General features: G+C 38.9%; 2 protein-coding genes across 8 annotated transcripts in view; one reads left to right on the forward strand and one right to left on the reverse strand.

The window, feature by feature from the left end:
• Nucleotides 1–35: 35 nt before the first annotated feature.
• On the forward strand, nt 36–5,355 carry PNO1 (partner of NOB1 homolog). Its single transcript, XM_032993500.2, has 7 exons — nt 36–203; nt 351–500; nt 2,380–2,463; nt 3,095–3,155; nt 3,899–4,016; nt 4,526–4,596; nt 5,071–5,355. The coding sequence occupies exons 1-7, from the start codon at nt 36–38 to the stop codon at nt 5,136–5,138; spliced, it is 720 nt and encodes a 239-aa protein (XP_032849391.1). The 3' UTR covers nt 5,139–5,355.
• Nucleotides 5,356–6,824: 1,469 nt separating this feature from the next.
• PPP3R1 (protein phosphatase 3 regulatory subunit B, alpha) overlaps nt 6,825–17,186 on the reverse strand; it is a 38,943-nt gene continuing 28,581 nt past the window's right edge. For all 7 annotated transcript variants that reach the window (XM_042796195.1, XM_042796194.1, XM_032993506.2 and 4 more), the window contains 4 exons: nt 14,680–14,856; nt 12,286–12,345; nt 11,209–11,393; nt 6,825–9,013 (listed from right to left, as the gene is read on the reverse strand). In XM_042796195.1, coding sequence (XP_042652129.1) covers nt 8,966–9,013; nt 11,209–11,393; nt 12,286–12,345; nt 14,680–14,856 — 470 coding nt within the window. In that variant the 3' untranslated portion in view covers nt 6,825–8,965. The remainder of the gene's footprint in view (nt 9,014–11,208; nt 11,394–12,285; nt 12,346–14,679; nt 14,857–17,186) is intronic.

The following is a 17,186-nucleotide window of genomic DNA, read 5'->3' on the forward strand; positions in this document are numbered from 1 at the left end:
GGGCGCGCTCCTTCTTGCAGCGGATCGTCCCGGCCATGAAGGGCGAGGCGGAGGCCGGGGAAGATGGCGACGGCTGCGGCTTCACCAGCGTCTTGTCCAAGCGGAGCCGGCGGAAGCGGCGGGCGGGGACCGCCATGGACACGGCGGAGCCGCAGCCTAGCAAGAGGCCGGCTTTTCCGCCGGTGGCCGCCGAGACGCTCGGGGTACGCGGGGGTGCTGGGCGGAGGGCGGAGCGGCTCGGGGCGAAGTGAGTGCCGGGGAGGGGGTGAGCAGCCCGCTGGCACCTGGAGCGGTGCCCGGCTGTTCCCCCCCCCCCCCTTCGGCTGCACGGCCTTCTCCCCCCTCACCAGGTCGGAAAAGGCGAAGTGAGGAAGGTTCCCGTGCCGGCCAACAGATACACCCCGCTGAAAGAGAACTGGATGAAAATATTCACGCCTGTCGTGGAGCACTTGCGACTTCAAATCAGGTTTAATTTGAAAACGAGGAACGTTGAAATCAAGGTAAAGAGAGTGCCTTCTCCACCTTTCCCACCTGAAATGCTGTGCCTCGCCTCGTAGGTGGCCTTGTTCTGCGTGTGAGAGGCGAGGGGAGGTCCTGAATCCCAGATAATGCTGGGGAAAACGGAATCTGCCTCGTTGCACCTAACCGGGAAGCCCTCACTGGGGATCAGAATAAAATCTGTCAGTAATTGCTTAGAAGCAAGTAGTTAATGCAAATAAAATCAGAAGTGTTACTCTCTTAGGGAAAGGGGCCAGCATAAACTGGACGGCTTGTTTTTTTTTTTTTTTTTTTTCCCGATTTTTATAGGAGAAATTACCTACTTGATAATTAAGGAAGAGTTGTAGTCAGTGTGTTAGGTATGATTTTGACATGCAGCGTTTTCCAGCTGTTTAAGGCTAATAAGTAATTCCATGACAATCTTAACAGAGACTTTTGAGGGGGCTACTGAATTGTCAGTTATCTTTTGTTGGTGGCAGAAGGTAAGGGCCTGTAGTGCAATACCTTGTGATTTTTCTTTAATGGTTTGCACTGAAATAGCTTACGATACAGATACCGATATATAATTGTAAACCTTGCAGATGCTCATTTGTCATCCTTATTCAGACTAGCTGGTTTTAAGAGTATCTCCAAAGCTCAGGCCATGCCTCTGAGCTAGGCTTACTGCATCAGTGATGTTGATGTAGGAGATCTTCTAGTGCAATAGCAAAAATACAGGCACCAACAGTAAATTTACTTCCTAACCTTGAAACCTTACTACAGGTTTGATGGTAGGAACTAGAGAAAAGGTGACAGCACTATTCCTTATTTGCACTTCCTAGAAATAACTTGAAGGAAAATCTGGGAAGAACAGGAACTCTTGCAGTTCCACTGAATAACTGCAGGTGAAAAATTTAGGATTTGAACTCTGCTTTTTGATACAAAGTGATGTCTGGTTGAGAAGCAAGGTAGTTTTGATCAAGCCAAGTTCATTTTGCCCATGTCTTATCACAAATATAAAACGATTCAAAACTTTGAAATCAGTTTCTATAATTTCTTTGATGCGGCACGGAAGCTATAAATGACATTTCAGAATACCTTCTATGTATTCCAGGCTTTAACATAATTATCCTGCTTAATTATTGTTTCCTGTTTTTTTTTTTTTTTTTCTTACCACTTCAAAGAATGTTCTTTTATAAGCTGTCCCCATCAGGATCTGTAAATGCAGATGTGCAGAAACGTTTTCACTGGTAGCAGAGAAATGCTTTGGCCCAGTTTTAGAATATGATCTGGAACCCCGCCCTGCCCCCAACAGCAAGTCCTGTGGCCTGCGCTGGCAGCAGGAAAAAAAAAGTAAATACTCCAGCACTTGCTGCTTTGTCAGATTGATTTGTTCCTGTTCCAAATTTCTTGTTAATCTTTCTCTTGTCCTATATGTTTTATTGAACCTGACCAGGTTTCTGTTCACCTGCTAAAACATAGTTAGGATATTGTCATTAGAATAACTTCCCTGCCTCAAGGTGTCTCATGCCATCATCCTTTTTTTCTGCTGTTCTGTGTTGCAGTTTAGTTTGCATTGTTTGGGGTCGTTGTTTTGTTTTGTTTTGTTTTTTTTTTTCCATAAAAAGGGTTCTCCCCTGTCAGTGGTGGTGATTCTCAGCAGGTTCTTTCTTCCCTCCCCTCCAAACACAGGCTGCTGCAGTAGCTGATGGATTCTTCTTGTTGAGGGTCAACGTTATAAAAAAGCACAAAGTCTATTACTTGGGTCTTTGAGTAAGACACAATATAGGAGCATTACCTGAATGCAGTCTTTTTTATGGTTAGACTGTATCTCTTAGATTTTTTAAGTCCTGATCCTACTTGCATGGTCTTAATTTGTAAATATAACTTCCTGTTTTGCAGACTTGTCAAGAGACAAAGGATCTCAGTGCTCTAACAAAAGCAGCTGATTTTGTGAAGGCATTTATACTTGGTTTTCAAGTAGAGGTGAGTCTCCCAACAGCTAGAGTGGGAGAGTGCTTGCATTTGCTTGCATGATGTCTTTGGCCACCGCGAATTACAGTGAGAAACAAATACAAATCCTTAGGTGTTTTTCTAAAAATGCATTTGTTTGAAATGGTGACTGGAATTGTAGTTTCTTAAGTTACTGCAGGATAAAAATGCAACCTTTAAACAGCACGTAGTTAAAATTATGGAACAGTGGACATACTAAACTGTATGAGAGGCAAGCATGAAGCAGTAATCTGGCTCCGAGGTGCTCTGCACATGTCAAGACTCTTCACTTTGTTTTCGTCCAAGCCAGTAACCTTTCTTTTCAAAACTCAAAACCAACCACTTTTTGCAGTATCATAGGGGCTGCTTGGTGCCACAGACCAGTACTGACCTCACTGGTAAAGGTGGGGGCCTGTAAGCACATGCAGGGTCCTGTACACAGAAATAGACATTTACACTGCTATTGAAAAAATAGTAGATCTAATTTTAGTGACTATTTTCTGATATGTTAAGTGGGGAAATGCTACTGATGATACCTGCTTCTGTGTGTAAAGAAAGCATCAGCTTTCACGTGTGTTGTGGTACTGTAGCGCTCATGCTGATAACAAGTATCTTAATGTTCTAGGATGCTCTTGCTCTCATCAGATTAGATGATCTTTTTCTAGAATCATTTGAAGTTACAGATGGTAAGTAGATTCTGCTGCAGTATGCAAGTAGTTGTCTGCAAGTATATTTCTTCTTTCCCCCTGCTCCACTTGCGTCACTCCTCAAGGATCTGGAAAACCTTCATGCCATTATACCGAACTATTGTTGAGGTACAGGCATACTGAAGGGGCTGTCACTTAACTAAGATGTCCCAACAAAACCCCCCAACCTTCCTCCTTGAAAGTGTATCATTTTGTCAGAGTGATTTTTCTTGTGACAATGTAAACATTGTTTTAAACTCAAAGGTGATGTGGAGTGTTTTGGGGAACACATCCATTAGATTTTTAAACTAGAACAGGCTTTGTTCCTCCCACTATCCTGACAGCCAGGAGGGCAGGGCAGTGAGCGCATAACAGAAACACTTTTTGTTTCATGTATTACTGGGACTCCGTGGAGTCCCCTTTAGAGCAGCATCCACATCTGATCCGTTTCATTTCTACGGGTGGCAATTGTGTACACTTTGGCTCCGTGTCCTTCCTCAATCTCACGTGCTCAGGAACGAAGGGAACGCCTTCCAGTGCAGCTCCATATGAGAATTTCTCTCTGCTGCCAGACCCCTCATCGTCATGTAGCACTAGATGTGATTTTCACTTTAGTCACATAAGGTGAAATATGTATGTATGTATGTATTCACCATAGTAAAGTGGCTTCCAGTAACTTGAACAAGGGAAGCCTTACAGAACATACCACTGCTGTTACAGTGAGCATGTTGTTCTCATTTCAGTCAAACCTTTGAAAGGAGATCATCTGTCAAGAGCAATAGGGAGAATAGCAGGGAAAGGTGGAAAAACAAAATTCACTATAGAAAACGTAACCAGGACACGAATCGTTCTAGCTGACACGTAAGTATGGACTCGCTTCCTTCAAGGCAGAGCACAATCCCTAAACTAATTAATCGCCATGCTCTTCCAGGACAAAAGGAAAATTTCATTTTTTAAAACAGTGGTACAGCAGTACTAAGAAAAATTATTTCAGTGCTAATTGAGAATTGACTTTTTGTTATGAGAATGACAGTGTCAGCAGCACACCTAGAATTGAGTAATCCCCCACAGCATAAGAATTCCTTCTTATGAATAATCAAAGTTGAACCCACCAACCCTGAAACGTTTTCCTCCTAAAACTACTACACTTAAATTTTAAAATTGTAAAATCTATTTTAAAGAAGGACTTAGAAGAGCATGGGTTTTATATTGTAGAGTTTCTGGTTTTGAGGTGGGTATTTTTTATTTACAAATGCAGAAAATTAACTACTAGACTCATCTGAAATTCCATCTTGATCTTTCACTTCCAACCTTAAGTATGTAGTCACAGTTTTCTGCCACTAATTAATGCTATTTTGGCTTTTTTGCAGGAAAATTCATATTTTAGGATCTTTTCAGAACATTAAAATGGCACGAACAGCAATTTGCAATCTAATTTTAGGTAAGTCCTACTATTTAATGTTTACCATTACACAGAAATAGATCTTACGGTTTGAGATACTGCTTTCTTAAAGGTCTTGCCTTCTTCCCTGCTGTGGCCACACCTGCATTTGGAGCAGGTACCTTGCTGGGCATTCATGTTTGCCCTGAAGAAAAGGGTTTGGGGGAAGGAAGGAGCCCAGGGCTTGGTTTCTGGCTCCAAAACCCACTCCATGATGCAAAAGGAAGACTTCTTGCTTTTTGATTTAACTGCAGCATTCCTTGAGGGTCTGTTTTGAATGTACTGTCCAGAACACCAGAAGGGGGTAACCATCAGCCAAAGTTTTAACTCTGCACTTGCAGTACCAGACAGGGTGGCTAACCTTGACCATCCTTCTCACCCCTGGGCTTATTTCTCCACTTTTAACAGACATGTTTCTGTGACACACATTACTGTGACACACATCACTGACTGAATTTGTGCTTTCTCATGCAGGAAGTCCTCCATCAAAGGTTTATGGCAATATTCGGGCAGTGGCCAGCAGAGCAGCTGAAAGATTCTGAGCTGCAGCATGGCTGTACCACCAAGGACAAGGAGTTGTGGTTTCTGTGTGCATGAGAGCCAAGGAGCTACACAAGCACTCGGTCTTCTGCTTGATTTGTGAGCCCAGAACTGGGACTGTTTGTGCAGTCCAATTTCAGATGAGACCTGCTGTCTGCTTTGAACACACTCAATAGTTCTGTAGAGTCATTAAAAGTTGTTTTAATGTGGTTGTGTCTACATGAGAAGTACAGGTACTTGATTTTACTTAAACAAAAACATGCTTCATTACCAACTTTCTGAACGTGAAATTAAGAGAGTGCTGTCAGAGCTTCAGAAAGCCTTTATGTTTAGTGGTTTGAGCCTAAAGGAATCAGCCTAGTTGAGTGTTCATAACCACACATCATGGATCAGTATCTTCCTGGAAAAAGGAGTCAGCTGGAATGCAGTGTTCAAGGCCAGACTGCCCAATTAGTCTCTGCTCCTGTTGGAACAAGGTGTCACACAAAAATGGTAAGAGGTAAGTAGCATATTTGAACTTACGCCTAGAATCTGCACCTATTTAGATTCTACTTTTTTTTTATTCTCTCACAAGTGATCTGTATGGGCAGCCTAGTAAAGCAAAGACCCTCCAGGTGAAGTACTTGCCAGTGTGCTGCAAACAACTGTTAAGTGCTGTATCTCCTTAAAATGCTGCATGCATGCAACAGAGTAGGGGGAAGAGATGGCAGAGACCAGCCATAGCCCTGATTTCTCCTGCCCATGGCAGCCAAACTCGCTACCTATTCCATTGCAAAATAATTCAGTTTCAGTTTGTAAAGAAAAATAAAACCTGAAATGATAATATAAAAGACACTAGCTAATTGAGTAAGCATTTCACCAAATGTTTCCAGTGCAGCATGGTGTAGTATAGGATTATTACAACCAAATTAATTCAAGCCTCCAGCTGGTAAGAGATTTAAGACTTGCTGAGGTACCTAAAGGTGCAGCTCTCAGCAGCAGTCTGAGCTATACAAGGGGGAGTGCGTCCATTCCAAGCAGCTCAAGGTACAACCATGCACCTATCTGTTCAGTGGCTGCTTATGTCATTTAACTCTAGTAGCTTGGAAGATAAGAGGGGAAGAGTGAGGCAAGAACAAAAGTAATCTAATCTTTATCCTAAAGCAGGCACATACCAATACCAACCAAAAACAGTTGAAAGGGAGAGGGCAGCATGCAGAAGGCCCAGATAACTGCACCAAGAGCAACAGTGAACAGCTTCTGTAAAGGACATACCTGCTACAGGGAGGACTGTTTTTACCGCAGGTCTTAGACCTTCCCTTGAGAAAGAAGCTGCCTTTCATTCCCCATCTACATTAAGGTTAGGGATCTTGCTTTGGTTGGTTTTTTTTTAACCGCCTTCCACTTACCACGATCATTCTGAATTTCAGAAGATTTAAATCAAGATATTTTATCCAGTTTGGACATTTAGCAAAGAGAACCAGATATGCCTTTAAGAAAAAAAAATACATAAATGGGTCCTGAAACATAGAAACAAAGCCTGAAGTATTCATGGGATTCTCTGCACCCTGAACACTTTTCCAATAAAATCTTTATACAGAAGAGGGGACAAACACCATGAAAAAGAAGTTTTTGTTTCTTGAGCCCAGGGTGCAGAGCTGCTTTAAGTTGAACATAAAAGGTCAAGGTAGATACTGAAGCACCCCAGCCAAGGTTCAAATATTTTATTTTGTATTCGTATACTATGAAGGTTCTTATAGTTCCCACAACATATGATGTAGCATGCAGAGGAAAAACTAAACATTCAACATAAATCGTTTTTCCCCAAACAAACTAAAAAAAAAAAAAAAACCACAAACCAAAAAACCTCATCCCTCCCCCTTTCAGTCCCCTTAAGGAAATAACATTAGCACTAATTTCTATAATGCCAGCCAAGATATGCACAAGCAAGTAAGAGAAATCAAAAGCATTTGCTAAAATGTTTGTAACAAATACTTACGTACAAAAAATTCACAAAAGACTAGTTCCCCCTTGAAGCAGAGCACATGGCAGTTGACACTGGAACAGATACAACCACTGGCTGGGATTATAAACCACGTACTGATCCAGAGGAAGAAAAGTTACATGTAGTGGAGATTTTTCTTTTTGAACATGAACATTTACCGAAGTTTGGCAACATTGACTTTTAAATTATGCAAATTATGTAAACAAGAAGAACATTTTAAATCGATCTACATGCAAAACTTCGTATCATGCAAGGACACCAAGCACCTGGATTTCTCTCTCACAGACAGAGCCCATGATGTGCAGCACTCAGTTGAAGGAACAGCTATGGCAGACAGGTGCTCGACTGAAGTAGGTTCAGACAACCTGCACTTTCCACTGCTGATTATAAAACAATTTTTTCAATAGAAAAACTACTATACAGGAAAGATGTACTGTCCTAAAAAATCTAGCAAATGTTTTCTTCCAGCCAATAGTACCATTGCAGAAAAGGGAAGGGATGATACAAAGTTGTAAAACATGGCTTGCTACTTTTATATCACACAAATATATCAAGTTACCATCCATTACAAATTATGATATGGACAAATCTAGAAAAGAAAAAATTCTCCAGGCAAAGGACTGGAGAACTGCAAGAGGTATAAATTTAGATAGTGTGAAGTTTTCCTCCTCTATGGCATAGGTTAACAAGATTTTCCCCCTGTATGAATCCTATATACATATATATATATATATATAAAATATTACCAGTTTTTTATGCTACCTGTAGTATTCTTTAAATGCAGAGGGGAAACTACTATCATGGCTGAAACAACAATTTAAATGGCAAGAACATTTTATAATCTACGTATTGTATAAAGTAAGTAGATGGGAATCCTGCACAGTTACGTTGATCCAAATTTCATTAAGCTAAACACAAGAGAAAATCATGAATGCATCTAACACCTTGAACAGCTGTGTCTAAAATTAATCCAGAACAGCAGATTTGCCTTAACTTCAGGACAGCTGTAACTGCTCCCAGTTCCTAGATGACAAAATCTAGCAGCCATCAAAGCATTCTGCAGTTACTATATGCACATAAGGGCTAGTTCTTGGCAGTAGCATTAAACTATTCTCATATTAAGTAGAACTGTACTAAGTTATTTAGCAAAGAGACACAGTCCCTGGTAATATATTAACAGGTAGAAATAAACTTAGTCTCCTGTGTTACAAAAAATGTAATTAAGGTAAATTAATAAGAAGCAATGCTTTGTCAGCCAGTCAATATATAGAAACGTCTGAACAGTCACAGGATAAAGGAAAAGAGTTGACCTAACACCCAGTTTAAATTTTAAATTCTTCTACTATATATATAAAACTGTGTGAAATAAAAGTAAGGATGTATATCCATATATTGAACTGTTAATATTCTGCTTGGCACTTTGTATTCTAGTTTTGTTTCTGAATCAAGTATATTAAATTAAAGCCCACCTAGCTACTACATATAGAAAGCTACATATATATCTATATATAAATACACACACACATATATATATATAGATAGATATTTTCTTGTTATAAAAGATGAAGAAAAATAAATTAAAAAGCCAACCCCTTCCCTTTCTCCACCACACTGATATGCTCTTTCCATCTTTGCTGTCCTTCTGACTTTAAAGTGCTACACTGAGTTATTGAGAGAATAAAAGTTCAACAACACTTAGTTGGCTTCATGAGGCTCATGTTGGAAAATGTGGCTTCACAGAGTAAAATACTTCAATTTAAATACACAGAGAGCATTGCTGGACGTCTTGAGCAGATCTTCAGAGATGGAGAAGAAAGCAAAAGTGTTGGGTGGTGCCCTACAGAGTCACACGTCTACGACCATCTTTTTGTGGATATCTAGGCCTCCTACAACCTGGGAGAAAAATAAATGTTCAGAGATAGAGGAGAATTGAAAGTTAGCAAGATACAACAAACACTTTATTCAGAAGATGCATTCAGGTCCATCATAATTATAAAACTTCCCTGCCCTCTCCAAACTAACTTACATTTCATAAGTACTGCGACATACGTGAATGCATTATGTATTACCCAAGGTAATTATATTGATACAATTTACATAAACAAGGGTCTGAAAAAGTGTTAATTACACCATTTTGGCTTTCCTCCCCATCTCATATTCTATCTTGTATTATGTTTCTGCATGTTAAGTGACACGCTAACTTTACTTCTAAAACACCCTGTAAAACTGCATTTTTGCATGAGAGGCAATTGGCCTTAGGAAAGGCGGCAGGATTTCTGACAAAACTGCATGCATGCAAGAAAGAAGACATATGATTCACGCACAGAAAAAGGAAAGATGTGATGTCAGAGGAACTTTATAATGAGGAAATAAAATTCAGAGGCCAAATAGTGTGGCCAAATACCATGAACAAAAAGGTGTATTTGTAGATAGATGGCACAAAATTCAAAGAAGTTAAAATGCAAGGAACAAGAGGATACGAGATTGTAAGAATGAAAGATGTCTTGTCAGGTGGTCAACAAAAAAATGGAATTAAGAGGAAGAAAATCAAACAGTAGTACAAAACAGGAAGTCTGGGCAGAAGCCCAAGAACAAAAGAAAAGGCAACATCATTTTGGGTGGATGGCTAGAAGACAACAGCCCAGGGCAAGAAATTAAGAGGTATTTCACTAATTAGGTGTTTGTGGGCTGCAGCTCACTCAAGAGTTCTTTACAGATGACAGTTTTCACCTTGATGCCACAAAAATAACTGAACACTACAAAAAAATATGCAGAAAACAGAACCTTTTTGCTTTAATGGTTTGGGAGAGGGCAGATTTTTTTTCTTCCTTCTTTTTTAGAACTTTCATTGATCATGATATGATCAAGTTATATTTGAACTGAAGTTGTAAATTCAAAGAGTAGGAAACAAAAGCAATGGTTGAGTGCCTACTGACTCAAACCGTGCTACCCAGGTATATGTTCATTAATACACCATTTAAAATTAATCTCGAAATACTCATTATTGCCATTTTCAAGTTTCTATGTGTCATTTCCTTAAGGACAGAAAGATTGTAAAATCTGTCAGCTAATTAAATATATGATATGAGCAAAAAATCAACCCTTTCAAGTCTGAAGTGCTACATTCAAGCATTCTGTGTAGTAAAATACGAAGTTTTAAAAAATGCACCTTTGAACTGTTTGTCCTTTTTCAAGAGTAGCACTTGGAGTTACTCTCCCTGTAACTGACACAAATCCTGCCCTGTGTTCTGCAGATGGTGATAATCTCCACAGGCTCTCCACCTTCTGCAAAGATAAACCTTTCTAAAGGGTGATTTGGAGCAGACACCTAGTTCAGAGATTGGGAGATTAACCTAAAGTTCACCTCTGTGGAACACACCTCTCCCTTCCACCAACTAGCCCTGATAGCAGATCTCTTTCAAAAAAGTGTCACAATGACATACTCTGGTTTTACAGCTTTCAGATGGTTTGAAGCATATTTTCCCCCTCCCCAGACTGTACATGCCTGCCCACCATGCTTTGATTTTTTTCACTCAGTGTATTGTGTTAAGCAGCTAGAGAAATTTAAACCAAGTGCTGTTTCTTTTTTTAATCAAACTGCTGAAAACAAGGAAAACCAGCCTCCTACAACAAGCCAGTCACTCACAACTCATCTTTAAAGCTGCTATTTTCTACCAGCATAGAGACTGGAATCCAGTACATGTCTTCATGTCAGGCTAGCAGTTTTGTCTATACATAAAAATAATTAGGACTGGTCTTGTGTTTAGTATGTCATGAAATTACATAGAAATTTCTTTGTAAAAATCACTGTGCATGAAACACCCTCTTCATCAGGCACTCCAGATTCAGTGGGAAAGCCTGCATCCTAACAGAAACAATTCATCATGTGCTCATGCACTGTAAGACACGCTGCTCTACTAGAAGTCACAAGACAATGATACCATTTATAATAAAGCTGTGCCAAAGGGTGACTGTTGCCAGATCAGAAGAAACACTCTGCTTTTATAATCTAACCCTTTATACTGCTTACCATTTTTCTTCCTTTTTAAAATTCCAAGTTATCAAAGTTTTCTTTAAAGGTTACTTACAGCACAGAATTCTTCAAAGGATATTCTTCCATCACCATCCTTATCTGCATTAATTATGGTTTTATCTACAATTTGCTGTAATTGAGTGTCTTTGAGATTGTTCCCAACCATCATCTTCAGCACCTGGAAGAGCTCTCCATTTGAGATATAACCATCTTTGTCCATATCGTAAATGCGAAAAGCAACTGCAGAAGTAAAATATACACCTATGTAAAACTTTCAGTAACACACGTAGTTGGAAAAGAGCAATATACATTCATGTGCTTTGCATTAACAATAAGTGATGACACAATACTGCACAAACTGCGTTTTAAGTGAGATTTCTAACAGCCTTTCCATTTAATTCTGAAAAACATAAAACATCAGAAGCGATACAATGAATGGTGCTGTTACCAAATTTTTAAAAAGCTCACTTTAGAATTGTCATCAAAATGAAATCGTTTTAGACCAGCAGTAAAAGACCTTTATAAACACTGAACTGGAAAGTCTTCACCACCACACAAAGCACCCAGGTAGTAGTTCATTTGAAAGCAGAAAAAATTACACCATTCCAGGGAACAGATGGAATTAAAATCCCACCTCATTATTTTGCTGCAAACAATTTGGCATTAAGACTGAATTTATTTTTAAACACTTCAGTCCTAGTTATGGAAAGCTACGCCCATGACTGAACCCATCCCTTCCCCTACTCCAAAAGCTTGGGTTGTATTCTCAAGATGCAGTTCACAAGCAAGAATTTAGTGCTGTTCTACTGCAGTAGCAAAAAACCTAATATTATTCTTATGCTCCCATAAAGCCAAGCATATTGCTCTGCAGTCTTGTGAACTAAGTATTCTTACATTTTTTTTTTTTTTTAAGCAGGAAGTAACTGAAGATATTCATAATGCAACCTCCTCAAACCTTCCCTGTCAAAAAGAGCACTGGCAACTTCTTCACACAAATGACAATGTGAACAAAAAGCTTGTAACCTACCTTAATGATTTCCCAAAGAATCTGGAATCACCAATTTCTCAGCATTAACAAAAATGTATTTTTGAGGATCAAAATATTTTTGTTAAGGAAAATCAAAGTACTTACACCTCAACTTCTGTTCCTTATCTCCTTTGACACTGAACTGGGAGACTCCTTCTATAAATTCTAAAGAACGTAAGAAAAACATTTTTAAAAGCGCATGTTTTTAAACCCAAAGAAATGAACATTCAGAGATTTTTAGAAAATGTAAGAAGAATCCAAATTGCCCTCAAATTTTTAAAGTATTGCCTACCTTGTCATGCCTAAGTGTCCACATACCTTGACACTTTATTCTTTAGTGGGAAGTACTCCAAATGCAATACTGCGCTCAGACTTGTTCACGCCAGTATTTAAGTAATTTTGTTGCTAGCCTTTCACAAGAATCTGATATAAAAGCCCATCAAGCTTTCTACTAAAGCCATTCCAGTGAGAGTTCTAATTACAGAGATCCTCTCAAGAATAGTTTCTCAACTCAAAGCAAGAATTACATTAAAACTGAAAACTGCTCTAAAAGAAATTCCTAAAACCATATTTTTCTGTAAGAAATAAGGTGAAAAGAAATTTTATACTGTTTAACAACGAAGTCATTATCCCAGGAGCAAACTCTTGATTTGCCAGAAAAATAAACCCCTAGGATATGACCCCGTAACTAGACTTTACAAGTTTTGGGTGGTAAAAATCACAACAGTGCAAAGCTGCAAACTAAACTATGGTATAGGAAGGGTACAGAGGTATAGCAGTATAGCATTAGGTAAAAAGGCCTACTACAGTTTCAACCAGTTTGTGAAATTAAGTCAACAATTCATATGATTTATCAACAAAACATTTAACTAATAACTTGATTATCGTGGGGTGGTTTTTTTTTTTTTTGGGGGGGGGGGGTTTGTTTGTTTGTTTTTTTGTGGTGGTTTGTTTTTTTTTTTTTTTTTTGTTTTTGTTTTTACACCATTATGCTTAAAGATTAATCTAAAAAAAAAGTTTAGGTCTTTCAACAAAAGAACACAAGTTTCCTCACACTAGTAGTTTCCCCTTTCATAGTGTCACAGATTGGTTTAGGTTGGAAGGGACCTTAAAGCCCCCCCAGTGCCACCCCCTGCCCCGGGCAGGGCCCCCTTCCCCCAGCCCAGGGTGCCCCCAGCCCCGTCCAACCTGGCCTTGAACCCTTCCAGGGAGGGGGCAGCCACAGCTGCTCTGGGCACCCTGGGCCAGCGCCTCACTGCCCACATCATAAAAGAATGTCTTCCTTATGTCCAGTCTCAATCAATCCTCTCTCAGTCTCAAACTTTTACTTTGAGCTTCCCTCTTAGACAGAAATAAAAGTTAATCAAACTTGGCCAGATGACAATAATAGAATTCACTGCCACTTACTGCAGCATCATCATTTTACTATACAAAATTGTTTTTGACAACTTTTTCCACCCAAGAAGAACAGCTCTTGGTAATTATATATTAATCACAGCTCAATGTCACATACAACATACCATCATCTTTCATCTATGCTTGTTTTTCACAAGGGAATTTTGAACAGTTACATACAATATTTAGTGCTTCGGAAACTGATATCAAGAAAGTCTCAAAAACTCAACATTCCAGTTACACTGTAGCTCTCCCCATAAAAATTTAAGGGGTCTTATAAAGGTTAGCAGCTTTTGTATGTTAACATTTTGTTTAAAATGTCAGCCTGTCAATATAAATGAGATTTAATAACTTTCTCCAATTAAAACTCAAGAAAAAACAATTAACCTTTTCTAGTCATGTGCAATAAGAAAAAATAAACATTAGCTTCAAGAGAAGTTACAGACATTATCACTTCTAAGGGTCAGAGACTCTTTTAACAAACCAGTAATGAAGATTTTTAATCTGCGGGCCTTTTCAATCATGAGTATTTAAAAGAAGTCTAAAATATTAGAGGAATGTACTAAATCAAAACTTTTGTTTTTCACTTAAAGTGTCTAGCCAAGATCGTAAGAATCCTGTAAAGAAAGTACCAACAGAATAAAACCAGACCACTTTCACAATTTAGAAATCAATTTTCAAAATGCTCCAAAAAACAGATCTCATAACATTTGGATAAATAGAACTTATACACAGACACACCACTTGACAATCTACCCCACTTTTTTCAGTCTCTTCAGCCTAAGAATATAATTCAGATAGCACTACAATTACGAGTCTGAATTAGTGTACTTCAAGAGATACTTAATGAGTAGTCCTAAACTGGTATGACCTGGAAAGCTATTACTAACAATCTGCTCTTTTAAGCATTTCTTTCAGGAGTACATTGCCCTAATGCACCAGAGAAACTGGTTTTACTGGCACTCAGTTTCATTAGGAATTAAAACCTTATTTTGATTACCAAATTTCGTTTACCTTTCCTTTCTCAGCTAAAACATAATTTTAACTCCAAGGCTTTGGGAATTCCAAAAAAATGCCACCACCCATCACAAAACACTGTCTTACCTTTGAAGTCCACTTCTCCATTTCCATCTGTGTCAAATATATCTATTACTCGCTGTACTAGTGGGTTCTGTTGCAGTTCAGGTAACGACATGAACTCTTCCACGCTCAAAGAACCAGAGTTGTCCAAATCAAGCTTCTTAAATCTCTTTCCTAGTCGTTTTATCTCATCAGCATCAACTAAAAGGAAAAAAAAAAAAAAACACACCCACACCTATTCTCAGAAATGCTTCAGTAAAACCTCTGCCAGCTAAACACAATGCACTTCATTGCTTTCCTTCCAGAATTTATCCTACTTTATTACAACTACTAAACCCTCTTATGCAAGATTATAAAAATAATGTCAAATTCTGAGGACAAACACAAGCCTTTTCATTTTATTTTAAAGAAACCTTACCTTTTTTCCTCCCTGCACCAGCCATAATACAGCTAGCCTTGTGACTCACTGAATACCATATGCTGACACAACACTTTTAAGGATTGAGGATGCTTAGCTAGTTCTTAGACAGCTCTTACAAATACCAGTTATGAAGAAATTAAAGAGACCAAGTTTTCTTTGAAGGAGCTAGCATCACATTTACACAAGACTAACACAGTAAGTCAGAAAGACAATTATATTAGTAAACATATTAGCAAAACTAGTGCTTCTTCAGCACAACAAACAAGGGTCTCCTGGGATATGTGCCAAGTTAAGCAGGTTAACACAGTCCCACTGTTGATCAGTTGTCACTCACCTACTCAAAACACCACCCAGACATCCTAAGATATTTTTTTTCCCTCCATCTCAAACAGGAAATAGACATACCAGCCCTCACCTGTATACATCTACTTTTTTTTTGTCCCAGAAATTAAAGCCAATTTGGGTTCTGCAACAGTACTACTTTACATATCCTCTTCCAATTTAAAGAGGATCTTAAAGTATATACCTAGTACCCTACTTTACACCTCTGATTTTGCCAGGAATAGACTAAATCTGTGAATCCATAAATACCACTAAGAAGTCTTGTGCTCTGTTACTGCTGAAAAGCTTGAAAATTTTTCCCTGCAACGACCTGAAAATTCCGTATCAGCAGCTTGATTTACAAGACCAAAGTAAGTTCATTAATTACTCACCATGTTTAGGTATGAAGGAGAACTGAAGTTCTTAGGAAGTCCCAGAAAGGGGCCAGCAAACCACAGCAAACCTATCTTACAGAGCCTAAGCTTTCAAACTCCCCATACCAATTTCTTTCCTAACATGAACAATTTCTTCAACACTTCTTCGCTTCATTCAGTGCATTTGCTCCAGCAATAACAGAAATTGTTTAACAGAAATTGTTTAACTTCTACAATACATGTACATGTCACCTGATCCACTTTACATCATGTTAATACCTTCTTAGGCTTTTATAAAAAGTACAGCATAAAAACAAACAGCACTTAGTCTTTCCAAGGTCAGCTGGCACGCAGAGATTTATCTTTGGAGACTGTAGCCAATTCAGAGACCTGATTCTCTACTAAAGCAGTAACAAACTTCCACTTAAATTTCTTGATGTCCATCTCTAAAAAAGTAACCAGACACAAATCCAGATTCCCACACAATTGCAGTATTTCAGAGCAAAAGGGTGACAGCATGCCAGAAGCACAAGATGATTTTCTGTCAAGACTTATTTTGCCTGAATAATGAATTGTGACATTTTGCAGTTAGTCAGTCTTGGTAACTGATTGTGACTACAGAGGCAGAGGTCAAAGAAGGGTCAATATGCCCAGGAAAATCTTCCCTTTGCTGTGCCAGCACGTGACAGATCTGATTCTGCCTCTAGGGCTACAAAAATAAGGCTAAACAGCACTTACAGGCCTAAAGCAGTTTCCTCAGTTTCCAGGATGCCATTTGGCATTTTAATTAATTAGGGTCTCAACTACAATAAGAACACATTCCTTTTCCCACCAGTTTACATGGAAACCTACAACATGATTGAAAGCATGCCCCTAAGAGCGTGACACTGCACCACAGCATCAAGAGTCCACTAAGTATAGCTACACAGAAACCCCTCTGGAACACATGAAAGGAGCTGTATCACTGTATGGTAAGCTAAATGTAAAAAAAATAATCACAAGACTAAATGAAGACTAATAAAGGAGAATGAGAAAGCGTAGCTCCACTGGCAATTAACCCAAATAACTGCTTATGAGTTCTACCAGCATAAAATGCTTCTCACCAATACACTGACGGTATTTGTCAACTCTTGCTTATGTCCACGGAAATTCCTTGGTTTCCATTTTTCTCAAAATCTTAAAACTCTAAATGGAGTCAGTCAGTCTTTGAAACGGTAGGCACTATCCACCCTCATTCCCTGCCCTGCCACCCTAAAGTTATCAAACTGACTACAGTTTAAAGCAGAACCAGCACCTTGGCAAGCTGTTAACATGGAAAACTCATTTTTACTGCAAGCTCTACTCCAGACTTGCAACTCACATAGAAAGAGTTAATATCCTAAAAAAAACCCAAACCTCACAGCACAAGTGTTTGA

The sequence above is a fragment of the Tyto alba genome, unplaced genomic scaffold (assembly GCF_018691265.1).
Source record: "Tyto alba isolate M040663 unplaced genomic scaffold, T.alba_DEE_v4.0 Super-Scaffold_22, whole genome shotgun sequence".
Lineage (NCBI taxonomy): Eukaryota > Metazoa > Chordata > Aves > Strigiformes > Tytonidae > Tyto > Tyto alba.